The 27,957-nt window shown below is 39.5% G+C and overlaps 6 protein-coding genes, 1 long non-coding RNA gene and 2 pseudogenes across 10 annotated transcripts; 5 read left to right on the top strand and 4 right to left on the bottom strand.

The window, feature by feature from the left end:
* Positions 1-2,299: 2,299 nt before the first annotated feature.
* On the top strand, positions 2,300-5,798 carry LOC147923370 (uncharacterized). The gene is made up of 3 exons (XM_087496420.1): positions 2,300-3,233; positions 4,055-5,661; positions 5,778-5,798. Exons 1-3 carry the CDS (start codon positions 2,300-2,302, stop codon positions 5,796-5,798), a joined length of 2,562 nt encoding a protein of 853 aa, XP_087352546.1.
* Positions 5,799-5,841: 43 nt separating this feature from the next.
* LOC104759239 (uncharacterized) lies at positions 5,842-6,957 on the top strand. Its single transcript, XM_010482188.2, has one exon. The coding sequence runs from the start codon at positions 5,842-5,844 to the stop codon at positions 6,955-6,957; it is 1,116 nt and encodes a 371-aa protein (XP_010480490.2).
* Positions 6,958-8,232: 1,275 nt separating this feature from the next.
* Positions 8,233-12,296, bottom strand: LOC104755870 (putative 2-oxoglutarate-dependent dioxygenase AOP1). Of its 4 annotated transcripts, none has more exons than XM_019238695.2 (4): positions 9,830-12,296; positions 9,251-9,638; positions 8,843-9,167; positions 8,233-8,767 (listed from the first exon to the last, which is right to left on the bottom strand). In XM_019238695.2, the coding sequence occupies exons 2-4, from the start codon at positions 9,631-9,633 to the stop codon at positions 8,510-8,512; spliced, it is 966 nt and encodes a 321-aa protein (XP_019094240.1). In that variant the 5' UTR covers positions 9,634-9,638; positions 9,830-12,296; the 3' UTR covers positions 8,233-8,509. The 4 variants fall into 4 exon arrangements, with proteins under 4 accessions (XP_019094240.1, XP_087353335.1, XP_087353334.1 ...); XM_087497209.1 differs by lacking the exon at positions 9,830-12,296 and adding an exon at positions 9,711-9,790; XM_087497208.1 differs by lacking the exon at positions 9,830-12,296 and adding an exon at positions 9,754-9,784.
* On the top strand, positions 10,272-12,521 carry LOC104755871 (L-type lectin-domain containing receptor kinase S.1). The gene has a single exon (XM_010478344.3). The coding sequence runs from the start codon at positions 10,272-10,274 to the stop codon at positions 12,243-12,245; it is 1,974 nt and encodes a 657-aa protein (XP_010476646.2). The 3' UTR covers positions 12,246-12,521.
* Positions 12,522-15,086: 2,565 nt separating this feature from the next.
* Positions 15,087-15,846, bottom strand: LOC104759238 (uncharacterized; annotated as a pseudogene).
* Positions 15,847-16,131: 285 nt separating this feature from the next.
* Positions 16,132-16,812, top strand: LOC104759237 (L-type lectin-domain containing receptor kinase S.1 pseudogene; annotated as a pseudogene).
* Positions 16,813-18,472: 1,660 nt separating this feature from the next.
* Positions 18,473-25,167, top strand: LOC104755869 (ABC transporter G family member 40). The gene is made up of 22 exons (XM_087495633.1): positions 18,473-19,232; positions 19,374-19,494; positions 19,582-19,670; positions 19,772-19,856; positions 19,940-20,099; positions 20,197-20,273; positions 20,351-20,404; positions 20,487-20,879; positions 20,961-21,242; positions 21,327-21,643; positions 21,730-21,890; positions 21,982-22,085; positions 22,193-22,349; positions 22,437-22,624; positions 22,705-23,037; positions 23,123-23,413; positions 23,487-23,570; positions 23,651-23,784; positions 23,873-24,100; positions 24,186-24,357; positions 24,443-24,697; positions 24,789-25,167. The coding sequence occupies exons 1-22, from the start codon at positions 18,901-18,903 to the stop codon at positions 25,044-25,046; spliced, it is 4,275 nt and encodes a 1,424-aa protein (XP_087351759.1). The 5' UTR covers positions 18,473-18,900; the 3' UTR covers positions 25,047-25,167.
* Positions 20,306-24,697, bottom strand: LOC147923369 (uncharacterized). Its single transcript, XR_015586953.1, has 4 exons — positions 23,851-24,697; positions 23,098-23,760; positions 22,588-23,008; positions 20,306-22,472 (listed from the first exon to the last, which is right to left on the bottom strand). It is a non-coding gene; the product is annotated as an uncharacterized LOC147923369 (long non-coding RNA).
* On the bottom strand, positions 25,031-27,919 carry LOC104759236 (pentatricopeptide repeat-containing protein At1g15510, chloroplastic). Its single transcript, XM_087495634.1, has one exon. The coding sequence runs from the start codon at positions 27,917-27,919 to the stop codon at positions 25,313-25,315; it is 2,607 nt and encodes an 868-aa protein (XP_087351760.1). The 3' UTR covers positions 25,031-25,312.
* Positions 27,920-27,957: the final 38 nt, after the last annotated feature.

Genomic DNA, 27,957 nt, shown 5'->3' with positions numbered 1-27,957 from the left:
GACTATTAAAACATATCTCCATACATTTACCACTCAATACTAAAGTCAAGACAATATATTTTAGTCAACAATAATGAAGACTACCATTTAACGCATTTTAGAAAGGATCTATCCCATTCGGAATTCAAAACTCTAAAACACATTACACCATCTAAATATAGCCGTTGATGGCAGCCAACAATCAGGTCTAAATAACACAGTAATGACAAGAATCAGGTCAAAGATTAAACCAACACAATAATGGCATTTAAGTACTATTAAGTTACAAACAACCAAATGGCTGGAGAAATACACACAACGGCAAGGTAAAATTAAATATGAATATTAAAGCCCCAATAAATCACAAATCTGGCCATCAAAATGAGAGTTGTGCACTATGTTCGACTATAAAAAACAACAGGCCAAACATAGTAAACACTTACAACACTCACAAACAGAGAAAGCACATAAACACACTAAAGCACACACAGCTCCAATGGAGTATATACTATATGCAATGTACTCTGCTCTAATTCCTAATCAAACAAATCCTCAAAACAACCTCCATCTCAAATTCTCAAGACCACACCGAGCAGAAGACAACATCAACTATATCATCCCGTTCACCAATCAGCAAATACTACACCCGACTAATAATCAATTCAAAGAGACCACCAACTTCTACCTCACATTCCATGATATTGACGATGCAACATCAGGTACTTTAACCAATATTTTGACAGATTTTATTCGCTCAACAATTCAATTACTTGGAGAGGGAACTACACAACAATTAGAAGTTTACCTGGAGATCGAAGATAACAATCCAAATGCGGCACGAAGGCTAGATGTGGAAGTGCTAATAGGGGAGCTAGAAATAACCCAAACACAAGTGACGGAAGAAGGCGAGGGGGAATGCTCCATATGTCTCGATGATCTTAAGGGTGAAAGAACCATAAACACCCTTCAATGCAATCACAAATACCACCATGAATGTATTTCAAATTGGTTACGCCGGACTCCAACATGCCCAAATTGTAGGAGATCAATATTTTAAGCAACGTTCCATTTTCTATTTCAATAATAAATCATGTTTCAGGCCATTTTCTTATTGGAAAAAAAACAAGACCACCGTAAGATTTTAAATATTTGTTATAGACAACCATTTAAAATATAATGTACTAAATGGCCACCCAATAGACTCTAGACTCTAAAAACCCAGAGCTCTTTTAACAGGGTAAAAAAAAAACAAAAACATTGAAATGGTTAGTTCTGAAAAATTAGTAGACGATAACAAACTAACGTCCCAATTTAGTCATGATGATGACGAGAAACAGACTCTGTAATGAAAATTAAAACCAGACACATGAAAACAGACAGAGCAGGGAAAAACAATTGGAAGTTCAACCTAATCAAACCAAACGAATTTAAAGTCAGGAGATCAATAAACTACTGCTTATGTGTGGGTACGACTTATACACTGGTGAGCTCAATATAATCTAAGCCAAGCCCTCTGAAGAATGACTAGCAACCCTAAATTCCCAACTGTCAGTTCTTACCAAAACAGTTCCGTAAATATAGCCTTCCCATTAATAATATTCCGTACTCAGTTACTAAAAACCACACAAACATAAGTAACCAGGGTTGAATTGCGAATCAAATTCAAAGAAAATTAAAACGGACCAACCCTGTTTCTGTCTTACGTTACACTATATATCTTTAGGCCAGCAACATCGTAATTATCTTCTCATAAAACTACTACAATTTCAATTTCCTTTTAAGTTTGTAATTTGCAGATACGAAGGTTCCCTTAAACTCAATAGACAGACTAAACACCAACATAGAAGCCAAGGAGGGAAACAAATGAAATCAGACACTCCAAAGGTCTCCAGCTAAAAGGCGCCGTCGCCAACCACCTTCATTTGATTTGGTTGATTGTCCACACTGCGGTGCACTTATGTGGCACGCTGAAAGCAAAACGAAATCGAAAGACAAAAGCAAATTAACATTCTCCCTCTGTTGCCATTCTGGGCGTGTATCTTTACCAAAGGTGAAGGAAACTCCTGAGTTCCTAGACACACTTCTGAAGACATCAGCCAATTTCCGTCAGAATATAAGGGTGGCTAATTCGGCGTTTGCATATACCTCTACGGGAGCCAAAGTAGATGAGTCCGTAAACAGGAAGCCGGGTCCATAGACCTATAGAGTACACGGCCAAAACTGCCATCGTCTTGGATCTTTGCTACCTGCAGCAGGCGAGCAGCCAAAGTATTCTCAGATGTATATTTTTGACACGGCCAATGAAGTTAAAAACAGAGTAATGTCGGTCTGCAGAAGTGAATCATCTACTTCCCTTGATGAGACAACCGTATCTAGATTGATGGAGATGCTTGATAGCACAAGTACACTGACAAAAATATATCGAACCGCCAGAGATCGTTACGAGCTTGAAAAACCTACAGAGATGTCTATAAGATTGGTGGCCCAAAGGCACCGTGGGAAGCAATATGATTTGCCAACCTCGGATGAAATAGCAGGACTAATTGTAGGTGATCTATCATCCACAACAGGGGGTAGGGATGTCATCGTCCATCTCCAATCGGATGAGCTTCAAAGAATAACCGAGTTACACCCACTTTACATGGCTCTACAATACCCTCTTTTGTTTCCGTACGGCGAAGATGGTTACCACCCAGACATACCATATGCAACTACAACACAGAAGGCTATCAAAAGGGAATGTGTCACCATGTTAGAGTTCTACGCTTACCAAATACAAACAAGATTATTACAAGGGACCACTCTCATTAGATCAGGATGCCTACTCCATCAATACGCTGTAGACGCATATATGGCAATAGAACAAGAAAGGATGGGCTGGTACAGACGAAACCAAAAAACGTTAAGGGCTGATGTTTACCACAACATTTGTGATGCTATTGACAGAGGGGACAGTGACGCTAAGAGAGTGGGACGCAGAATAATTCTCCCTTCATCTTTCACCGGAGGCCCAAGATATATGGCACAAAATTACCAAGACGCGATGGCAATTTGTAGATCATATGGGAACCCAGACTTATTCATCACTATGACGGCAAACCCGAATTGGGAAGAAATCAAAGAGCATCTGGAACGATCCGGTAATATTACTGCCAATGACCGACCCGATCTTGAATCTCGGGTTTTCAAATTGAAGTTAGACGCTCTGGTGGCTGATCTTTGGGATGGGGATTTCTTCGGCGAAGCGAGATCAAGTAAGACCCTAAATTCCGAATAAGTAGCCTGTAAACAAATTGACCATTAGATAATAAGGGAATTCTAAAAACAAATAGCAATTAGGTGAACAGGACCTACACAAATAGCAATGAGGTGATCCACTAAAATAATATAACCAGTTCCCTCCGCTCTGATGCTTTATTGTTTAACTATTGTTCAATATCTCTATATAAGAAACACAAATAGGATGAAGCAGCTAAATGGTTCTTACTAATGAACGTTGACCTCGCCGAAAAACAACAGGGAAGCTTAATTTAAGAACAAATCAAGATAGCAGTGAACAATAGGTAGCTAAAACATTGAGTTAGTTCATCAACCATTACTACTTCTAAAACCTCTCCAAACTGAGTATGTACACCGAAACTGAAACAAAATTATTATAATCGAGGCCAAATAAATACCATATCTGTGTAATAATAACTACAAAGGAACAGGTACGAATACATAAGGATTAAGAGCCAGAGCGAAGCTATTTGATCATCATGATTATTGTGATTCGCAAGAGAGCATAGGTGCTTATTAATGATATTTAAAACACTATCATAGACTTCTAACATTGTTTGATTTTGAAACATTAAACATCTAAAATCTAAGACAACATTACTATTTGGATTTAAAGATCTCTGCATTCCCTCATACAGATGTTTTCTCGATATTTTGTTTGACAGTAATTGAATTCACAAAGTTATACTAATCAACCTACATTAAGCTAAATCTATTAGACACCATGCAGTTATAATATGTATTCGGAGATCACTACTTCCAAATAATACTAACGCTCCTATAAATCTACCTGCAGTTGTATACACCATCGAGTTCCAAAAGCGGGGCTTGCCTCATGCGCATATCTTGGTGTGGCTCAAAGATGATATGAGGAATCCGACTAATACAGACATAGACAAAATCATCTCCGCCGAGATCCCAGATGAGAAAAACGACCCTGAAGGATATAAATTGGTCGAGCAGTTTATGACGCATGGTCCATGCGGCAAAGATAATCCCAATTTGGCATGCACTGAGAATGGGATATGCAGCAGAGGTTTCCCAAAACCATACTCCCGTCAAACAGAATTCGATGATAAAGGGTTTGTCACATATCGACGTCGGCATGATTCAACGAACTACATTACTAAAGGGGGTAAACAGCTAGACAACCGATATGTTGTCCCACACAATCTCCCATTGCTTAAAAAGTACAAAGCCCATATCAATGTCGAGTGGTGTTGCAAAACAGAGGCGATAAAATATTTGTTTAAATATGTGACCAAGGGAGTTGACAAGGCCACCATTGTTGTTGAAAAAAACACAGGCTCTACTGAAGGGGATGGAACCAGCAACAAAAACACCGAAGACGTAGACGAAATAAGAAAGTATCAAGAATGTCGATATCTATCAGCATGTGAGGTGATGTGGCGCATCTTTGCCTTTGACATTCATTACAGCCAGCCAGCCTTACTACGCCTTTCCTTGCATTTACGAGACCAACAACCTGTTACATATAGTGCAGACCAAAGCCTTGAGAGTGTAATCTCACGACCAGGTATTGACAGAACAATGTTCACAGAGTGGATGAAGACGAACAAAACAGACTCTTTCGCACGTACATTAACATATGCTCAATTCCCACTATGGTATGTGTGGAATACAACCCCAAAAACGTGGACAAGAAGAAAGCAAGGTTACACCATCGGCCGAATTGTCAACATTCATCCAACAGTAGGCGAGTTGTACTACTTGAGACTGCTTCTAGGCGTGGTCATAGGACCAACAAGTTATGACGACATTCTAACAGTAGATGGAATCATGTACGAGAACTTCAAAGATGCGTGTTTGGCCAGGGGTATGCTTGATGGAGATAAAGAATGGATAGAAGCATTAGAGGAAACTCGTCAGTGGGGTTTCCCATGCCAGCTGCGTAGTCTCTTTGTGACACTCTTAATCTATAGTTATGTTAGTAGCCCATTGAATTTGTGGAACCATTGTTGGCGGTATATGGGAGATGATATTGAGCACACGCAAGGGAAAAAACTAAAGCTCCCTAAACTTCACCTCAGAGAGGAGCAACTAAAGAACTACACATTGCTAGAGATTGAGAAAATCCTGCAGCAACACGACAAAACACTTGCAGACTTCCCGGATATGCCATTGCCAGACAAAGAGATGATGAAAGAGCTTAATAATTCATATCTTATAGAAGAGCTAGGTTACGACGAGGACGAACAACAAACAGAGCATGATCGTTTATTTGGCAGTTTGAATCAGGAACAGAGAATGGTCTTCGATGGAGTGATGGACTCCCTAGAAAATGGAGACGGCATATTCTTCTTCCTTAATGGACCAGGGGGTACTGGGAAGACGTACTTATACACAACATTAATAACAAAGTTAAGAGCTATGAAGAAGGTGGTATTGCCAGTTGCATCCTCAGGCATTGCAGCTTTGCTTCTCCCAGGAGGCCGAACAGCCCACTCAAGATTCAAAATACCAATAAACCTCCACGAGCATTCTATGTGTGATATCAGAAAAGGATCAATGCTTGCTGAGCTGTTAAGGAAAACAGATTTGATCATTTGGGATGAGGCACCTATGACGCATCGTTTTGCGTTTGAGGCGGTAGACAGATCAATGCGGGATCTTTTAGCAGAAGATGATCCCAAAGCAATGCATAAACTCTTTGGAGGCAAGACAGTATTACTTGGTGGCGATTTCCGGCAAATCCTACCCGTTATAACAGGAGGAAGTCGGCAAGACACGGTCTTAGCAACAATAAACAGATCATACCTGTGGGATTCATGTAACTTCTATAGCCTGACCCAGAATATGCGTCTAAAAGTCGATGAGATCAAATTTGCTCAGTGGATACTTCAAGTTGGGGATGGAACAACACCAAAAAGAGAACAACATAGAAATAGCTACGACGAGGTTGACGACATCAAAATAAATAGAGCACTTCTGTTACACAACGGCGACAAACGGATTGCACAATTAGCGGCTGATGTATATACGGATTTCACGAACTCGTACCTAGACAGAGAATACATAACAAAGAGGGCGATTCTAACTCCAAAGAATGACACTGCTCATGAACTCAATATGTTTCTCCAAAACAAGATCCCAGGCGACGCCAAAACATATTTGAGTTTCGACAGTATAGAGATGGATGGGGATTCAACCGACTCAGATGAGCTGTTATACCCAGCAGAATTTCTAAACTCACTCAAAATCTCAGGAATGCCAGATCATTGTTTGGAACTGAAAATAGGCTCTCCAATTATGCTCATACGAAACTTGAATCAGAAAGAAGGACTTTGCAATGGAACAAGGCTAATAGTTACACGATTGGGGACCAGAGTCATTGAAGCAGAGATATTAACTGGGATAGCAGTTGGAAACAAGGTGGTCATCCCAAGGATAATACTGTCTCCACCTGATGAGAAGTGGCCATTCAAATTAAAAAGACGCCAATTCCCTCTTCGTTTGAGCTATGCAATGACTATTAATAAAAGTCAAGGGCAAAGTTTGGAACAAGTGGGCTTATATTTGCCTAAACCAGCTTTCAGTCATGGACAACTGTATGTGGCCCTATCCCGAGTAACATCAGAAGCAGGACTGAAGGTCCTAAACATGGAGGAGGAGGCAACACATACAATTAAAAACATTGTATACAAAGAAGTATTCAACAACACCAAAGCCAGTAGGTGACAGCAGGTATTCTTATGCATGGTTCTCATCGTCCTCTATTCTTCTTTGAAACAAAAGAAGAAAATATATCTTCAGACAATCTACAGATGCGTACTTCTTCGTCAGCTTTCGCCAACTGTTTCAATGAGAACAGAATATTGAAAAAAAACGAAAACAAAGGCTGAAGAGAGGATAGACAGCGAGAGTATCTGGTATGAACTTCTTCTCTTAACTCTTATTTGAAATGCAGACTCTATTAGTTTATTTACATACCTTTAACGAACAGCGAAGGTGAGAGAGAAAACAGACCACCTTTGTGAGACAAGATATGAAATGATATCAAGAAATGCAAGACATAGGTAAATGAAGATCATCAAATACAGGGAATTAAACACACCAAGAAAGTATCCTTCCTCTGGGGCACACCCAAAGTATCCTTATATTCAATTTATTTAAATATTAACACATCATTTTCATATTTATACCCAATTTCATAGGCACACTACATATACCAGTAAATTGTTTTCCTTGTGGGGGTACACTCCAACTAGATATCCCACTAAATGGAGGATACATTACTACATAATCGTCAGCCATTACGTGAACTACAACTTAAGAAAGAGATGAGAATGGAGAGACATCAAGTCTCAACTAAAGTGTCCTCCCAAGGTTTTATTATATGATTTCTCTAACTTCAAATTCATTAAGCAATAGATGTATCTCTATTCTGTAGGGAAGACATTAATGTGTTAACCACACTGGAGGAATTTGCCAGAATATTATAGTGGATATTGAGAGGACAGTCTCTCCCCAGACATAGCGGTACCCACCGTGAACTGGGTTAACAAAGGTATTAGTTCCCCAAATAAACAAACGAAGCCAAAACAAGGGCCCAAAATAGCGGTAAAACAAAAAACTGTCTAACATATAGGCCTAAAATACTTGTCATAAACATTCAGAACTCACAATAAAAGCAACCAAGAGAAGGTGAAAATAACATTGTGGGAAAACATTATGGGTGGAAAAAAACAACCACTGAAAATAATTAACCATAACGCAATGGGAAAAACAAAAAAAACATTATAATTTATTAAAAACAAAAACACCTACAATTAATAGAAAATGGAAAAGGGGAAAAAACCAAAATTGCAAATCTATCATACTCCTAATATTAATATAACCCACGCAACGCGTGGGATTTTACCTAGTTTCGTATAATGGAGACTTGAGTCTTGAAGTGTAGTTCGGTTTTAAATTCCACACAACCAAACCAACTGCAGAAGAACACAAGAAAAAGGATCGAAATTGATAACTATTAGTTGAAGCCCATGCTAATGTAAAACAAGGCCCGTTCTAGAGTCAACCACGGACGATATACATTAGTAGCATTTTATTATAGAACTGAAAAAAAAAAAAAAAAAAAGAGAAAAGAAAAGACATTTGACTATTTGAGTTTTGTTCAAGGTTGGAACCCAAAACAAGAAAGAGGTCTAAAAGACTAAAACACATTCAAATGCAGACATCTTTACTGCTAATAAGATAACGAAAGTGATAGGTTTTGGTGGAAAAATGATCAGGTTTGTGGGATGCCACAATAGGCCTTGGTCATGGTACGGTGAGCCTTGAGATGAGCCTCCAATGTCTCATAGTACTCAAGAAGTCCATCATGGCGAAATGGTTTGTACGCTAAAGGATGGCCTTTGTCTACTATCTCCTCCGGTGTCGATATTATTCCTTCTTGGAACGAAAAGAACCCTAATGAGTACCTCATTTCCACGCTTTCCATCTCAACCTTGTGGTAACACGCCTTGATTCTGTCGTTGCTCCACGCCTGATGTTTTCATACACGCACATAATTTAACAGTAAACGATTGAAGTACTGATTAACAGTTAATATTCAGCTTACCATGATGGCGTCGCCTGCTATAACAGCAAACCGGGTTGGTGAAGGGGTAAAAGGATACCAAACGTCGTCTTTCTCGGATTTCAACATGAGTCCGGTGATGTGGTTCTGATGGAGGATGGAGATGAAGCTCTTGTCCGTATGAGATATGAACTTCCTGTTGGGTTCTCCATTAGGAAGTCTCCTGTATTTCAACAACCTAAGAAGGTACCGTGTTCCTTCTATGTGTTTCTCTACATACTTCTCCAAGTTATAGCTCTCGAAGAGCATCCTTATCACAAGTTGCTCGAGGTCCGCTTGCATTTTCGCATATGCATGAACGGTTTCACTATAATATATATCGTTAATAACATAGCTGTGGTAAGGAGAAATTTTCATTGTGTTAAGTTACTTGATAAATATATACAATACCAGAAGCGGTCGTTGTCATGATGATCAGGCCACATAAGACGAGAGAAGCGGCGGCACTGTTGAACATCGTCGACTTGGTCAACACCGAGGCCTTCATGAACGAGCTGACCATCTGACATCATGGTGATGTAGCCGTGTCCGGCCTTGTGGTTCTCGTTCTTTATCTTGATTTCGGGAGGAAGATCAAGTAGTTCCTTAGCAGCCTCCAAAATCGAGCAGTGAAGTTCTGTTGGAAAGTTGTTGTATTCCGCCACGAACCATCCATGATGTTCCATGGCTTCACGGACGCTGTCTCTCGTTGAGTTCCAGAGCTCTGTGTCAGGTTTCAGGTTCTTGTCAGAAAGGTTGATGATCGGAAGCTCTGGAGTTTCATTCCCACCCATTTTCACTATACAAACCATCATATATATAGTTAGTTAATCAGAAAAGAAACCATACAACGTAAATACACTGTATATACTTCATAATATATGATCCAGGAAAATAAACTATAGTCACGTTACTCTTAGAATATTTTTTAAGTTTACTTACTGATATGACAAAATGTAGAGAAACGATGATGTGTTTATATATACTTACATTGAAAGATGCTTCATACGATAAACTCATGTAAAAGATCAGTTCGTAAAGATGCTTTTCCTTGGCGTCCTTGTGCGAATCAATTTTAAAATCCTCATGTCGCTGTACATTACCACACAGAAACACAATCATATTGAAATAGAAAATAAAATAAATCGTAGTGTATTACTGGGGCTAATTTGGGCCTAAAGGCGTGTATAGACAAATTTAAAGCCCATAATCTTGAAACCGATTGGTCAAAACCGGGTTTGACATTTCCTAATTTCTCAACAGTAAAGAAGAAAAAAAAAACATTTGACTTTCCAAAGCCGCCGACGTTGACCCACCTGTTTCTTAATTACAGATAAGAAGACTCCGACGGCGGCTTTATTATGTTTTTTTTTTCCTTTTCCCTAAATATTCACATTGCTCCTCCCACCGGTAAAACTCTACACTACACAGAATGTGGTGGCGGCGACGGCAAGGGTCAGCTCCAGCTCCAGCTCCTCTCCTTCTTCTTCTCATAATAATCATCACAACTCATCTCCACCGTTCCTCTTCCGCAATTGATTTCCTCTACAATTCATTCAGCTCTACAACCAACAAAACCGACGTGATCCTCATCAAAGACTCCAAAATAGACTCAAACGTGATCAGTCTCATCAACGAATCCGATCCATTATCTTTCGGACGCGTTTTTTACCCGCGAAAGCTCTCAATCATACCCGACCCAACTCAAAACCCGACCCGGCTCTCATCTTTCTCAACTTCCTTTATCTTCTCCATCCTCCCTGACATATCAACAAGCCCTGGCTTTGGCCTCTGCTTCGTCCTCTCAAACTCCACATCTCCACCAAACGCAATCTCCAGCCAATACTTCGGTCTCTTCACCAACACCACCGTCCGATTCAACGCCCCTCTCCTCGCCGTCGAGTTCGACACCGGTCGTAACTCTGAAGTCAACGATATCGACGATAACCACATCGGAATCGACCTCAACAACATCGAATCCACCAAATCTGTAACCGCTGGGTACTACGATTCTGTTAACGGCAGCTTCGTTCGCTTCAATATGCGTAACGGAAACAACGTTCGAGCTTGGATCGATTTCGATGGACCTAACTTCGAGATCAACGTCTCCGTCGCTCCCGTCGGCGTGGTTAGACCTCGCCGGCCGACGCTTAGTTTCCGTGATCCGGTTATCGCTAATTACGTCTCGGCGGATATGTATGTTGGCTTCTCCGCTTCGAAAACGAATTGGGTTGAAGCTCGGAGGATACTAGCTTGGAGCTTGAGTGATACTGGAGCTCTTAAAGATATCAACACTACGGACTTACCTGTTTTCTTGCTGAGATCTTCGTCGTCTTCTCTTTCCACCGGAGCAATCGCCGGGATCGTAATCGGTTGTGTTGCCTTCTTAGGTCTAATCGGATTTGGGGCTTTTTTGATTTGGAAGAAGCTAATAAAAGAAGAGGAAGAAGAAGAGATTGAGGAGTGGGAGTTGGAGTTTTGGCCTCACCGTTTCAGTTACGAAGAGCTCGCTGACGCTACTGACGTTTTCTCCAACGATCGTCTTCTTGGATCTGGTGGTTTTGGTAAAGTTTACAGAGGAGTTTTGCCTAACAATAATAATGAGATCGCTGTTAAGTGCGTGAACCACGATTCGAAGCAAGGTTTGAGAGAGTTCATGGCGGAGATCTCGAGTATGGGTAGGCTACAGCATAAGAATCTTGTTCAGTTGAGAGGATGGTGTCGTCGTAAAAACGAGCTGATGCTTGTCTACGATTACATGCCGAACGGGAGTCTTAACCAGTGGATCTTTGATAATCCGAAAGAGCCAATGCCGTGGGGGAGAAGGCGTCAGGTGATTAACGATGTTGCTGAAGGGCTTAACTATCTTCACCATGGATGGGACCAAGTGGTGATTCATAGAGATATTAAATCAAGTAACATACTTTTGGATTCTGAGATGCGTGGGAGGTTAGGGGACTTTGGTTTAGCCAAGTTGTATGAGCATGGTGGGGCTCCAAACACCACTCGCGTGGTGGGTACGTTAGGGTATTTGGCGCCAGAGCTTGCGTCTGCGTCTGCGCCTACGGAGGGGAGTGATGTGTATAGTTACGGTGTGGTTGTGTTGGAGGTTGTTTGTGGGAGGAGGCCGATAGAGTACGCGGAGGAAGAAGATATGGTGCTTGTGGATTGGGTTAGGGATTTGTACGGTGGAGGAAGATTGCTTGAGGCAGCGGACGAGAGGGTGAGGAGTGAGTGTGAGACGATGGAGGAAGTTGAATTGTTGCTCAAGTTAGGTTTGGCTTGTTGTCACCCTGATCCAGCCAAGCGGCCGAATATGAGAGAGATCGTTTCACTCTTGCTAGGTTCGCCACAGGAGGATTTGTTGACTGGACTTACGCCGGCCGCCGCTGCCGTAGACTCATGAGTCTGCACACGCCTGAGTTGATTTTTGCTTTGTCTTTGTCTTGTAAGGAATAGTAAAGTTGAAACTGATACATATGATGGACTAAGAGGCCCGTTGATACAACAGCTTATTCAGATGCAATCATGCAAGGAAATTAGGAGACATATTTTTGTACAATTGTTTTGTTTTTCCTCTATACGGATGTAAGTAACTCTGATTAGTCAAGTGTTTAAATTATCTACAATTCAGACACTTACTATGGCAAAATGATAAAAAAAAAGTAAAAGTTTTTTTTTATACGAGTGAGCCAATAATTACAAGCAGTATCTTCTTCAGTCTCCATGTGCGCAGAAAAATATGTCTCTTGCTAAATCTGCCTTGTTGTTCTGTAATCTTTCTTCCCTAAATGGACTGTAACTCTTTATTTTATCTAAGAAGCATTGAGTTTTACCCCCAAAAAAAAAAAATGAGTCAAACAGTGATAAATATTGGACCAATGAGATTTGTAACACCTATAAATTAGACAGGAGCAGAACGCCCGACCAATAAATATGATTCGAAAGAATTACCAAATCACCAAGTTTAATGTAATGAATTGGCCTACCAATAGTTGTTTCATCAGCCTAAAGCTACCAGTAAACGGTCGTCCTATTAATGAGGATACAAGTAAGACGTTCTGGATGGTTGACAAAACAAAGAAGAGACGTTATCGTCTTCTCGATAAAACTGGAAGAATATGAAAATCGGCAGCTTCCAAGAAAGTGGTTGTGTCATCAGGGGTTAAGGAAATTAACGAAGACTAACTTTCAATTCAGGTCCAAATGTCCAATTAGAATCTTCGACTCACACTATTAAAAGAAAGAACAAAATAAAATAAAAAAGTGGTCAAACTGTGTACTGTATTTTTTTTTTACACACGTTTACGGTTTACCATTACAAAAACAAATATCTCTTTATTCATGAATTTTTGAGAATTCAATTTATATATTTACACATACCTAATTCTATGGTATCAAAACCCAACACAAACGTTATCTCTTAAAACGGAGGTTTAATTTTAAGAAATCAAATGAAATACTAAAATAATAGTACAGTAAAACCTCCATAGATTAATACTCTATAAATTAATAAACACTAGTATAAATTAATAAATTTTGCTAATTCCAAGTCGATCCAGTGTAAAAAATAGCAAAACTTGATAAGATAATAAGATAATAACTTTTTTTGAAATTCCTTGTAAAATAATCTCAATAATATCAATTAATAATCATGTAATCATATATATATATATATATATAACAATGTATACTTTAAAATTTTGATTTTTTCCAAGAGCTCATATCTATAAAATAATTGCTATGCTGTATTTTCAAACTATAATACTTTAAAATACTCTATTACATGTCATAAAAAATAGCTATTTTTTTTAAAGTTTTCAAATATCTAGATATGCATCATTTTCATTTTGATAATTTTATAGGCTATTAAAATACGATAACTGATATTATTATCCATAAATTTAAATTTATGTATGTCATTTGTATAAGTGATACTGTTTATAGTATTTGTAATTTATGATCAATAATGTTTCTATATATTACAAATTCAATTCTAAAACCATAAATTTTTATTTTTTTTTTTTGTCAACAAAACCATAAAATTTATAACATTTGAAAGTATAATTTTTTTTTGCTAAAATTGTCTCAACTAATAATTTTTAAGAATTTAAACAATTAAAATATATATTTATAATAAAATGTTATGGTCCCAATTTTTTTAATTTATAGAAGTTTTACTGTATTATTTTGTTATTTTTAAAGATGAAAAGTCCAAAGGGCATACAATTCAAATTAAAGGATGGCGGATTATGAAATAGCGTTTGCTAAGACAGCTTAACGCTAATTGTCAAAGCTTAAAACTCACTTTATGTATTTTACACATTCGTTTGTCTTCTTGTCACATTACTATTTAAATATTTTGTCGCTTTGTTTTTTAAAAAAAATTATCTCTAAACCTTTTTTTTGTCTAACACTTAATTTTACAATTAGTGTAATGAAATTTACTACATGTAAATTTAGTACATCTATGTTGTATCAATAATTCAATGTGGATGATTTGTGCAGGTCAAGAGCGTCGTTGATACTTGCGAGCATGAAAATGAGGACATGTGAGATGGTGTGGAGAGTTTTCCACCTGAATAAGCTATGGCGATTATTTCATACCTCAGATCAGTTGCGGTATGGTTTGATTCTCATTTTAACAACCTGAACTTTGTGTTGCTGCAGTTTCTTCACGCAGTCAAAATATCATGATGAACATCAATGGAGGACCAGAACCATTTAACTTTATGAATCTTGAGGTAACATTAGCCTCAATATAGTTCTTTTGTTTGAATTCTACATGCTTATAGCACATACGCATACAGGTTAGCCTTGAATTTGTTGTGTAGTAGGCATAATAGTCTTAGCTTTCTTTTTAGGAATGATAACAGAACATATCTCGTGGTAATGTAACCGAAGAATGTGCTACTCGCCTTGTGTGTTTTTCCTCTTATTGTATCAATATCTATGCAGGTCAAGAGAGGCGTTGATCCGGTGCATGATTCATATGGAGCAGACATCACTCATCATTATCCGATGCATCACTCATCCTTTTTTGCATATGGAGCAGCTGCTACAGCACCCCACACAGTCCTCACCACAGTTTAAGATTGCACAGTCACATCAGCACAGCACTCGAGACGAGTTTGGTACAGGCGCAAACATTAAAGTTATATATTGCCTGTTTGAGATATTTTTAATTTTGTTTGAGATATTTTGCGCGAACAGTAAAATTTAATATCTATGTTTTATTCCCACACAATCACTCACTTCTCACTAAACTCTCATCCATTCTCTTCAATTCAAATCTCTCAACCAATACAGAACATTTAGAACCCCGCCTTCAACCCGATCAAATCTCTTAACGTACACTCTGTTTCCGTCTATCTTCTTCCAACCAAAACTCCCCTCTTCGCTTTCCATCCTCTCCACAGACACAGACCTTAAACCTATCTTCTTGTCTTGGCCCTTCTTGATCTTTAATATGGAACCAAACTACAACTTTAGCATCCACATTTGTTGTTTCTATATTAACCTTTTGTCCCTCAACGTTAATCACTTGGAGTTCAAGATCAACATCGACAACAACCTCAATACATTCTTCATTGTCAACATTCTCATAGAAGAAAACCTCTTCCCAGTTCCCACCTTTGATGAAGCGTCATGTTGTAATACATTGATATCGTCACTTGATCTATTATGTCTCCTTCCTTGACAAACATGAAAGGGACGTACCATTTCCCTACGAAAACGCTCATGTCAAGACTTGGGAAGCTTAGAACGAAGCTCTACGTTAATAGTAACGGGAATACGATGAGTTAGTTGTGATGATCACGACTTGCTGGTGAATGTCCTAAAAGTCTGGTTGTGGCTTCTTATACCTATGGACATGGTTAAATTTAATGCAGAAGCAGCATGTGACTCTCTCCACCTCTCTTTCATTACTATTAGATGATTCTCTGCAAACCAAAAAATGCAAGCGTTTCGAAATTAAATTGAGATTTTCATAACATATTTGGCATTTGTCTAAAGTCTATATATATGGCAAGATTATAATATCATAAGAAATAGTTATAGTCATAGTAACGATCGCCTCCTTGGATCTGCTGGATTTGGTAAAGTTTATAGAGGGGTTTTGCCGAACAACCACAGTGAGATCGCTGTTAAATGCGTGAACCACGATTCGAAGAAAGGTTTGAGAGAGTTCATGGCAGAGATCTCGAGTATGGGAGGATGAGAGGATTCGAAGGCTACAGCATAAGAATGTGGTTCAGATGAGAGGATAGTGTCGCCGTAAAAACGAGCTGATGCTCGTCTACGATTGCATGCCAAACGGTAGTCTTAATCAGTGGATCTTTGATAATCCGAAAGAGCCAATGCCGTGGCGGAGAAGGCGTCAGGTGATTAACGATGTTGCGGAAGGGCTTAACTATCTTCACCATGGATGGGATCAAGTGGTGATTCACAGAGATATTAAATCAAGTAACATCCTTTTGGGTTCTGAGATGCGTGAGAGGTTAGGGGACTTTGGTTTAGCCAAGCTCTGTGAGCACGGTGGGGCTCCAAAAACCACTCGCGTGGTGGGTACGTTAGGGTATTTGGCGCCAGAGCTTGCGTCTGCGTCTGCGCCTACGGAGGGGAGTGATGTGTATAGTTACGGTGTGGTTGTGTTGGAGGTTGTTTGTGGGAGGAGGCCGATAGAGTACGCGGAGGAGGAGGATATGGTGCTTGTGGATTGGGTTAGGGATTTGTACGGTGTAGGAAGATTGGTTGAGGCGGCCGATGAGAGGGTGAGGAGTGAGTGTGAGACGATAGAGGAAGTTGAATTGTTGCTCAAGTTAGGTTTGGCTTGTTGTCACCCTGATCCAGCCAAGCGGCCGAATATGAGAGAGATCGTTTCACTCTTGCTAGGTTCGCCACAGGAAGATTTGTTGACTGGACTTACGCCAGCCGCCGCCGTGGAAGACTCTGAGGCTGCACACGCCTGAGTTGATTTTTGCTTTCTTTTTGTTTTGTCTTGTCTTTGTCTTGAGGAATAGGAAAGTTGAAACTGATACATATGCAAAAGCCTATTCAGATGCAAGGACATTACCGGAGCAAGACATAGAATTAATTAGAAGACTTATTTTTGTACAATTGTTTTGTTTTTCTTTTTAATGTTTTTTTCCCCTATACGAATGTAAGTAACTCTGATTAGTGGAGTGTTTAAATTATCTACAATTCAAACACTAACTATGGCAAAATGATTAAAAAAAAAGTAAAAGTGGTTTTCTATACGAGTGAGCCCATAATTACAAGCAGACTCTTCTTCAGTCTCCATGTGTGCAGAAAAATATATCTCTTGCTATAAATTTGCCTTGTTGGTCTGTAATCTTTCCTCCCTAAATGGAGTGTTTGTAACTCTTTATTTTATATATCAATGAAGCTTTGAGTTTGACTCCTCAAAAAGAAATTAAAAAAAATAGTAGTACTATTTCTATTACTGAACCAATGAAATTTGTAACACCTATAAATTAGACAGGAACAGAACGCCCGACCAATAAGGCAATAAATATGACTCGCAAGGATAACCAAATCACCCAGTTTTATGTTATGAATTGGCCTACCAATAAACGGTCATCCTATTAATGAGGATACAAGTAAGACGTTCTGGATGGTCGACAAGAAAGAAGAAGAAGAGACGTTATCGTCTTCTCAATAAAACTGGAAGAATATGAAAATTGGCAGCTTCCAAGAAAGTAGTTATGTCATCAGGGGTTGAGGAAATTAACGAAGACTAACTTTCAAATTCAGGTCCAATTAGAATCTTCGACTCACGCAGTCACGCTATTAAAAGAAAGAACAAAATAAAATAAAAAAGTGGTCAAAACTGTATACAATAATACTGTATCCCTTTTTTTTTAACACACGTTTACCATACAAAAAAATATCTCTTTATTCATGACTTTTTGAGAACCCAACACAAACATTATCTCTTAAAATGCAGGTTTAATTTTAACTTTTAAGAAATCAAAAGAAGATACTAAAATACTAGTATTATTTTGTTATTTTCAAAGATGAAAAGTCCAAAGGGGATATACAATTCAAATTTAATAATGGCGGATTAGGAACAAGCGGCTGCTTAGTTAACGATAATTGTCAAAGTTTAAAACTCACTATTACGTATTTTACACATTCGTTTGTTTTCTTCGCACGTTACTATTTAAATATTTTGTCGCCTTGTTCTTTGTTTTTACATTACCTCTAAACCTTTTCTTGTCTAACACTTAATTTTACAATAAGTGTAATGAAGTTTACTACTCCATGTAAATTTAGTTTATCTATGTTTATTTGTTTTATGTCGCCTAACAAGTTTGCATTCTCTCAACTATTTTGATTATTGATCCGGAAACCTAAGATGGTGGTTGGAGACCCAGTGTTTTTTTTTAATTTTGTTAAGATCGGTGTGCCCAAATTTAACTTTTATGGTTGCATTTATAATGACAAAACAAAAAAAAAAAGTGTGCAATGTGATTGATACATTAAAGACATGATTATGTCCAAACCCTTTACAATAATTCATTTCACACTGTACCATGATTCTTGAGATAAAAGATTTTGACTTTAGTGTGGGATCATTTAAATAATAGTAACTTTAATTAACGTCTTAACCAACAGAGCTCCTTCTAGATTTCCCAGAGAAGAGTCACAGCTGACGTAATAGTTTCTTTTTCTCTTTTTCTCTTTTTCTTATTCGTAAATTCAAAAGCGCATAACGTTATTTCTTGGTCACGTTCCGTCTCTGATTTTTCAACTTTGGTGAAGAAGAAGAAGAGACATACATGCATGTGTCTAAATTATGAACAGTGAAATCTCCTCAATGCATATATATATATATATAAGGAGCAGAAACCAAACATTTACTTCATCTTCCATCTAAACTTCTCTCTTGAGTTTCCACATATGTTTCAAGAACTTGTTCTTCAATAAATCTTTATTTTTATTTTTTGATTCTTTAATCTGACATAAAATAAAAAAACAAAAAAAAAAAGAGAAGAGGAAAAAAGAAGAAGGGTTTTGATTTTCTTGGATACAAAATGGAGGGAACTAGTTTTCAGAAAGCGAGTAACAGTTTGAGAAGAAACTCATCGGCGTGGAGGAAAGATTCAGGAATGGAGATATTCTCGAGGTCGTCTAGAGAAGAAGACGATGAAGAAGCTTTGAGATGGGCTGCTCTTGAGAAGCTTCCCACTTTTGATCGTCTCAGGAAAGGTATACTCACGGCCTCACATGCCGGTGGAGCTATCAACGAGATCGATATTCAAAAGCTCGGGTTTCAAGATACAAAGAAACTACTAGAGAGGCTCATCAAAGTCGGTGACGACGAGCATGAGAAGCTCCTATGGAAACTCAAGCAACGTACCGATAGGTATAAAGAAATAAAAACTCATCCTTTTTTAGTTTAGCTTTCAATCAAAACAGAGGAGCTCTGTTTTCTTGTGCTCTGTTTTGTTTTGATCATTCATCTCAGGACTTAATATATAATTGTATGTAATTATGAAAATGACAGAGTTGGAATCGATCTTCCGACTATAGAAGTTCGGTTTGATAATCTAAAAGTTGAAGCAGAGGTTCATGTTGGAGGCAGAGCTTTACCTACGCTCGTTAATTTCATCTCCAATTTTGCTGATGTAAGATTTACTGATTTGTTTCTTTTGTATTCAAACAAACAAAAAACAATGTTTCTCTAACAGATGATTCTTGGATGATATTAACAGAAACTCTTGAATACACTGCACCTTGTTCCCAACCAAAAGAAGAAGTTCACTATACTCAACGACGTCAGCGGAATCGTCAAGCCTGGCAGGTGAATCTTTAGAGTCCCTTTAAACCATTTTATTGAGAAATTGTCAAAATATACTTGAACTTGTTGACCAATGAGGCAATGGCCATCTTTGAATTGTGCAGGATGGCTCTGCTCTTGGGTCCTCCAAGTTCTGGCAAAACGACCCTCTTGCTTGCCTTGGCGGGAAAGCTTGATAAAGAACTTAAGGTACCACTCATCTTTTCCTCTCTCTCTATTTTTCATATGATTTGTGTGAATCAATTATAAAATTTCATTCTTGGCTCTTGTAGCAAACTGGAAGAGTGACGTACAATGGTCATGGAATGAACGAGTTTGTGCCACAAAGAACCGCTGCGTATATCGGCCAAAACGATGTTCATATAGGTGAAATGACTGTTCGGGAGACTTTTGCTTTTGCCGCTCGCTTCCAAGGTGTCGGTTCGCGTTATGGTGAGTTTTAACAAGTCCTCTGTTTTCTATTTTCTCGAAACATTCCATTCGGTATGTTGATTTTGCTAACCATCGAAGTTTTTTGGTGACGCATTAGATATGTTGACGGAATTGGCAAGAAGAGAGAAAGAAGCAAACATCAAACCTGACCCTGATATTGATGTCTTCATGAAGGTTAGTTATATAACTTATATTACTTCCCTCAAGAGTCAATATGTCAGTTCTCTTATATAACAATTATTCCATTACAGGCATTGTCAACAGCAGGTGAAGAAACAAATGTGATGACAGATTATATCCTCAAGGTAAGGACTTTTCTATAAGATAATTATGAAAGTCTTATGCTTGAAAGTTGAAATCATCTTAACTCTTTTGTATATTCTACAGATCTTAGGGCTTGAGGTCTGCGCAGACACTATGGTCGGCGATGATATGTTGAGAGGTATCTCCGGAGGACAAAAGAAGCGTGTCACTACTGGTGAAATGCTGGTTGGACCGTCGAGGGCTCTGTTCATGGACGAGATATCCACTGGTTTAGATAGCTCAACGACGTACCAGATTGTGAACTCCCTCAGAAACTATGTTCATATCTTCAATGGGACAGCTCTGATCTCTCTCCTTCAGCCTGCGCCAGAGACATTCAATCTCTTTGATGATATCATTCTCATTGCTGAAGGTGAGATCATCTACGAGGGCCCTCGTGATCACGTCGTGGAGTTCTTTGAGACCATGGGATTCAAATGTCCTCCAAGAAAAGGTGTCGCTGATTTCCTTCAAGAGGTAAGACTTTATTGATAAGAACACAATTATATGAGCGATTATGTTCCATGTCTTATACTTCAACGATGACTACATTGGCAGGTGACATCAAAGAAAGACCAAATGCAGTACTGGTCACGACCTGATGAGCCTTACAGGTTCATAAGAGTGAGGGAGTTTGCAGAGGCGTTTCAATCATTCCACGTTGGGCGGAGAATCGGAGATGAGCTCGCTTTGCCCTTTGACAAGAAAAAGAGCCATCCGGCTGCTCTAACCACCAAGAAGTATGGAGTTGGAATAAAAGAACTTCTCAAGACAAGCTTCTCCAGAGAATACTTACTCATGAAAAGAAACTCCTTTGTTTACTACTTCAAATTTGGACAAGTAAGTGATCACACGTCTTGAAATAAAATTTCCTTGTCTCCAAGACAGACTTATTGAAATGTTGTTGCTTCCATGTTTTTACAGCTACTGGTCATGGCATTCTTGACTATGACGCTTTTCTTTCGGACGGAGCTGCAAAAGAAGACTGTGGTGGATGGGAGTCTTTACACGGGAGCCTTGTTCTTCGTCCTTATGATGCTCATGTTCAATGGAATGTCTGAACTTTCAATGACCATTGCAAAACTTCCTGTGTTTTACAAACAAAGAGATCTTCTCTTCTACCCTGCATGGGTATACTCTCTGCCTCCTTGGCTCCTCAAGATCCCTATAAGCTTTATTGAAGCCGCTCTCACAACATTCATCACTTACTACGTCATCGGCTTTGATCCCAACATTGGAAGGTACAGATACATACACCAAACAAGTAAACATGACAACTTTGGATACTTATGGATGAGCTGCTAATAGTTCTTCTGATTTCTTGTAGGCTGTTTAAGCAGTATATTCTGCTCGTGCTCATGAACCAGATGGCTTCTGGATTGTTTAAAATGGTGGCAGCATTGGGAAGAAACATGATCGTAGCAAACACATTTGGTGCATTTGCGATGCTCGTCTTCTTTGCCTTGGGTGGTGTGGTACTTGCACGAGGTATGAGTTCTGCACATACGTTTGTGCCCAGTTTCTCATATACTCATATCAAAAGCTTATCATTGTTTTTCCATTAACCTGATCAAAACAGAGGACATTAAGAAGTGGTGGATATGGGGTTACTGGATCTCCCCAATCATGTATGGACAGAACGCGCTCATGGCCAACGAATTCTTCGGACACAGCTGGAGTCGAGTAAGTATCACCCTCCCCTCGTCCCCTGTCCTCTTTAGATTCGGAATACTTTTTCCATGGTTTTGGAATTTCTTTTAGACAGGACTGATACGTTGATTGTATTACAGGCTGTCGCAAACTCAAGCGAAACACTTGGAGTTACTGTCCTCAAGTCTCGTGGGTTCTTACCCCATGCATACTGGTACTGGATTGGAACTGGAGCCTTACTTGGATTCGTCATATTGTTCAACTTTGGTTTCACGGTTGCTCTGACGTTTTTGAACTGTATGTAAATTACTCTATTTTGCTTGCTCACATCTTCTGGTACAAAAGCTATTTATCTCAAACTCTGTGAACTTTCTTTACGTACAGCCCTGGGAAAGCCTCAAGCTGTTATGGCAGAAGACCCTGCGAGTGATGGAAACGAGACAGAACTTCAGTCTGCTAGGACAAACGGTATAGCTGAAGTCGGTGCCAATAAGAAAAGAGGAATGGTGCTACCATTTGAGCCACATTCAATTACCTTTGACAATGTTGTATACTCAGTTGACATGCCCCAGGTAATATCCTTGCTCGAGGGTTCTATATCAGTAATGCAAGAAACTTCCTACTAATCTTTATCTTGTGATTTTATGCACAGGAAATGATAGAGCAAGGCACACAAGAAGACAAACTTGTCCTGTTGAAAGGTGTGAATGGTGCATTCAGGCCAGGCGTGCTCACGGCTCTCATGGGTGTGTCTGGCGCTGGCAAAACCACTCTGATGGATGTTCTGGCCGGAAGAAAAACCGGTGGTTATATTGATGGAAACATCACCATTTCCGGTTATCCTAAGAATCAACAAACATTTGCCCGTATCTCAGGATACTGTGAACAAACTGATATTCATTCCCCACATGTCACTGTTTACGAGTCCTTGGTTTACTCAGCCTGGCTCCGATTACCTAAAGAAGTTGATTCAAACAAGAGAAAGGTTATCCCAGAGACATTATCATTTCCAGAAGTAAAATGAGGAAATTGAAATTATACTAACAATGTTCTCTCTTGTTTTGGTACAGATGTTCATAGATGAAGTGATGGAGCTGGTGGAGTTAACACCGCTTAGGCAAGCACTGGTTGGACTACCTGGTGAGAGCGGTTTGTCAACAGAGCAACGAAAGAGACTGACCATTGCGGTGGAGCTGGTTGCAAACCCTTCCATCATATTCATGGATGAACCTACTTCAGGATTGGATGCACGAGCTGCTGCCATCGTTATGAGGACTGTGAGGAACACGGTCGACACAGGCAGAACCGTCGTCTGCACCATTCACCAACCTAGCATTGACATCTTTGAAGCCTTCGATGAGGTATTAAAAATTACATTCAACACGAATCTGAAAAAGAACTTTCAACCATTTGTTAACATGGTTTGCTATGCAGTTATTTTTGCTGAAGCGCGGAGGTGAGGAAATCTACGTTGGACCTCTTGGCCACGAATCAACCCATTTGATCAACTACTTCGAGGTAATAAAACTACTTAGATACAATTTGTTTTGGAAGAGAAGCAAACATGGACTGAATATGTATTCTTGACTTTGCAACAGAGTATTCAAGGAATCAGCAAGATCACAGAAGGGTACAACCCAGCAACCTGGATGCTTGAAGTCTCAAACACATCTCAAGAAGCGGCTTTAGGAGTCGACTTCGCCCAACTCTACAAAAATTCAGACCTTTACAAGTAAGTACATTTTCACAGTCATGTTGAAGTCGAACCACACATTTAACAGCAAGATTTTGAACTCACCAATAACTTTCTCTCTTAATAGGAGAAACAAGGAGCTTATCAAGGAGCTAAGCCAGCCAGCTCCAGGATCAAAAGATCTGTATTTCCCAACACAATACTCTCAATCGTTCTGGACACAATGTATGGCTTCTCTATGGAAACAACACTGGTCCTACTGGAGAAACCCTCCTTACACGGCCGTCAGATTCCTCTTCACAATTGGCATTGCTCTCATGTTCGGCACAATGTTCTGGGACCTTGGAGGCAAAACGTAAGCGAAAACGTTCCCATAACACAAACCTTGATGCTGGCTAGGCTTCAAGACTGACATAATTTGAATTTTTTTCATCTTGCAGGAAAACAACACAGGACTTATCCAATGCAATGGGTTCAATGTACACAGCTGTTCTCTTCCTCGGGTTACAAAACGCAGCTTCAGTGCAACCGGTCGTCAACGTTGAAAGAACAGTCTTTTACAGAGAACAAGCCGCCGGAATGTACTCCGCCATGCCTTATGCTTTCGCTCAGGTAAATACAAACAAAATCCATCCGACAGTGATAAAGTTCACATTTTTATTTCCAACCCAAAATCCCTAACATTCGTGTTTATCAGGTTTTCATTGAGATACCATACGTCTTCGTGCAAGCAGTGGTGTACGGTCTCATCGTGTACGCTATGATAGGGTTCGAGTGGACGGCGGTGAAGTTCTTCTGGTACCTCTTCTTTATGTACGGATCATTCTTAACATTCACCTTCTACGGTATGATGGCTGTGGCTATGACTCCGAACCACCACATCGCCTCCGTCGTCTCCTCCGCTTTCTACGGCATTTGGAATCTCTTCTCCGGCTTCCTCATCCCTCGTCCCGTAAGTCTCCACCCTTATTATTTAATTTCAATATAGTCCACAAACTTATTTTAATATTACGTTTTGACCCCTAACTTTTTAATGAAAACAGAGTATGCCAGTATGGTGGGAATGGTACTACTGGCTTTGCCCAGTTGCATGGACATTGTATGGATTAATCGCATCACAGTTCGGTGATATTACGGAGCCAATGGCTGATGGTACTACTGTGAAGCAGTTCATTAAAGATTTCTATGGATACAGAGAAGGTTTCTTGGGAGTGGTCGCCGCCATGAACGTTATCTTCCCTTTGCTCTTTGCCGTTATCTTTGCTGTTGGAATCAAGAGTTTCAATTTCCAAAAACGATAGACAAGTTTTTGCATTCTATTTGTTGTAACAATAAGAAAATATATTTTTTGTTTATAGTTATACTATTCTTTCCTTTTTTGTAATGCCGTATTGATATAAATAAAAAGGATGATCAACAACACTGGATTTAGATTGAATCCTCTAACTAAATGTTACATACAGAGCAGTTCCTATCTTATAAGATGTGTTACAGACAAAACAAAGCCAAACGTAATCCGGATTTCCTGTGTAATACCATAACAATGTGTGTATTCCTTCTTTTGTTTCTAACGTCCGCATGAACATTGTCCATCTCTAAAGTGGTGGAAATGCTCAGCATCTCTAACTGAGATTTCTCTTCTTACTGTTTTGGAGATGAACTTTACTGTATCGTGGCAACTCTCACACATATTGAGGTTCTTTGTCACCCAAATCGGCATTCCTGGGACCGTGTTGATCAGACCAAATGCTATGGCTTTTCTTTCGCTATGTCCACAGAATATCTCATCTCTCGAAATCTCTGTCTCATCCATAGAACTCGATTCTGAACTTGTAGTAACCCCAGCTTCACTCATTTTCTCATAGAACCCCTCTAAAACAGTGTTGATCTCTTTTGTTTGAGGATGGTACTTGTCATCGCTAAGAAAGGCGTGAACTTTACCCTTTACTTCAACCCAACTGCATCCTGCATCAACTGTTAACCCGTTTTCTTTCATCATTCTTCTCACTTTTGCAACTTCTCTCCATTTTCCACAATCCGCATACAGATTACATAACAGAATGTAGTAGCCAACACTTTCATTGTCCAGCTCAAATATGTGCTGCGCTGATAGCTCACCAAGATCAATGTTGCGGTGAATCCTGCAAGCGTTAAGTAGAGCTCCCCATACAGCTGGATCTGGGGTTACTGGCATTTTCTGAATAAAATCGTGCGCTTGTTCTAACTCTCCTGCACGACCAAGCAAATCAACCATGCAAGCATAGTGCTTCAAATTTGGAGTAACACCATATTCCTCCATAGTGCTAAAGTACATCAAACCTTCTCTCACCATTTGGGATTTGCTACAACCACATAACAATGAGATGAAAGTAATCTCATCTGGCCTTACTCTGGACTTAACCATTTTGTCAAATAGCTCAACCACCACGGACCCTTGACCTCGTTCTGAATATCCGGTTAGAAGAATGTTCCATGATGAGGCATCTTTTTTCTGTGAGTTGAACTGATTCCAAGCAATGTTCATTCTCCCACACCTTACATACATGTCTAAGAGTGCATTTGGAAGAAAATCATCAAGCCCAACTCCTGTTCTCAGTACATGAGCATGAATCTCTTTCCCACACATCAGAGCTCCGATTCTAGCACAAGCTGCTAATGCAGCTGTTAAGGTTATTGCATTTGGCTGCAACGTCATTTTCATTTGTCGGAAGAATATCAAGGCTTCAAAACACCGGTTGTTGAGTCTCAGCCCTGCAATAATCGATGTCCAAGATATAACATTCTTGCGGGGGATGTCATGAAAGATGTCCAAGGCCTTATCAATGCATTTGCACTTCGAGTACATATTAATGAGATTGTTAGCAACAATCACATAAGATATGAGCCTTGCCTTAATCGCAAGCTTATGGAGCTCAACACCTGTGTCAAGATCACCTAGAGTAGCACAAGCAGATAGAACAGCAGCTACTGTTATCTCGTCTGGCTTCACAGAATCTTGATCCATCATTCTGTAAGTGGTTATAGCCTTCTCGGGCAGAAAATTATACTCATAGCCAGAAATCATAGTGGTCCATGAAACAATGTCTTTGCGCTCCATTCTACTGAACAGTTTTTCAGCTTCACGCCATGATCCAGAATTTAAGTACATCTGCGTTAAAGAGTTGCAGACAGATACATCAACAGCGAAACCCGTGGTTATCACATAAGCATGAATATCCCTTCCTAATCTTCCATCTCCAAGAAGCTCACAAGCAGAGATAACACTTGTCATGGTCATCAAATCAGGATCAACGGAAAGCCCACGCATTGCAAAGAACAGCTTCAATCCTTCATAACACATCCCATTCTCAAAGTACCCCGAGATCATTGCGTTCCACGAGATTATATCTCTCCTAGGCATTCTATCAAAAAGCAACCTCGCGCTCTTCACATCACCACACTTAACATACATAGTTATCAAAGCGTTTACTACATCAATATCCAAATCATACCCATATCGAACCACATGAACATGAACCTCTCTTCCTCTAGCTAGATCAGGTATACCTCCACAAGTTCTCAATACACAGGGAAACGTATAGACATCAGGCTTCACACCACCAACCCACAACATCCTATGATACAAACACATAGCTTCGTCGAAATAGCCTTGCTTTGCGTAACCACCGACCAACACGTTCCAAGAAAACAAGTTTCTCTCAGACATTTTACCAAAAACATACCAGGCATCAACCAAATTACCAAACCTCACAAACATAGCGAGAAACGCGTTGCCGAGTTCAACACCCAGGCTGCTCATGGAATTGAGAGCAATAGAATAAACCTTAGAGCCTTCCTCTTGTGCTCTCTTCCACTCGCAAAGCCTGACCAAAGCCACAAACACATCTTCGTCAACAGTAACCCGCAACTCCTGCATAGAATTGAGAAGCTTCATAGCTTCCTCCAGCTTCCCGTTCGCGCACAGCCCATGTAATTGAGAATTCGAAAAGTGGGTACTGCTTGAACTCGAGCTAAGAACAACAGATAGTCCTTGAGATTTCCTCAAGAAAAGTTTCCTAATTCCAAAATTCCAATAGAAACGAACGTTTCTATGCTTATGATGAGCCTTTCTCAGGAAAGAGTTGGACTTGCCTGGATTGAAATAAAAATGAGGACTTTGAGCAGAAGACGCCATCGTTGGAGAGACAGAGCAATGAACATGGTCACACCCGT

This window comes from Camelina sativa, chromosome 17 (genome assembly GCF_030686135.1).
Source record: "Camelina sativa cultivar CO46 ecotype springtype chromosome 17, ASM3068613v1".
In the NCBI taxonomy this organism is placed as follows: Eukaryota; Viridiplantae; Streptophyta; class Magnoliopsida; order Brassicales; family Brassicaceae; genus Camelina; species Camelina sativa.
This window is presented reverse-complemented; position numbering and strand designations above follow the sequence as displayed.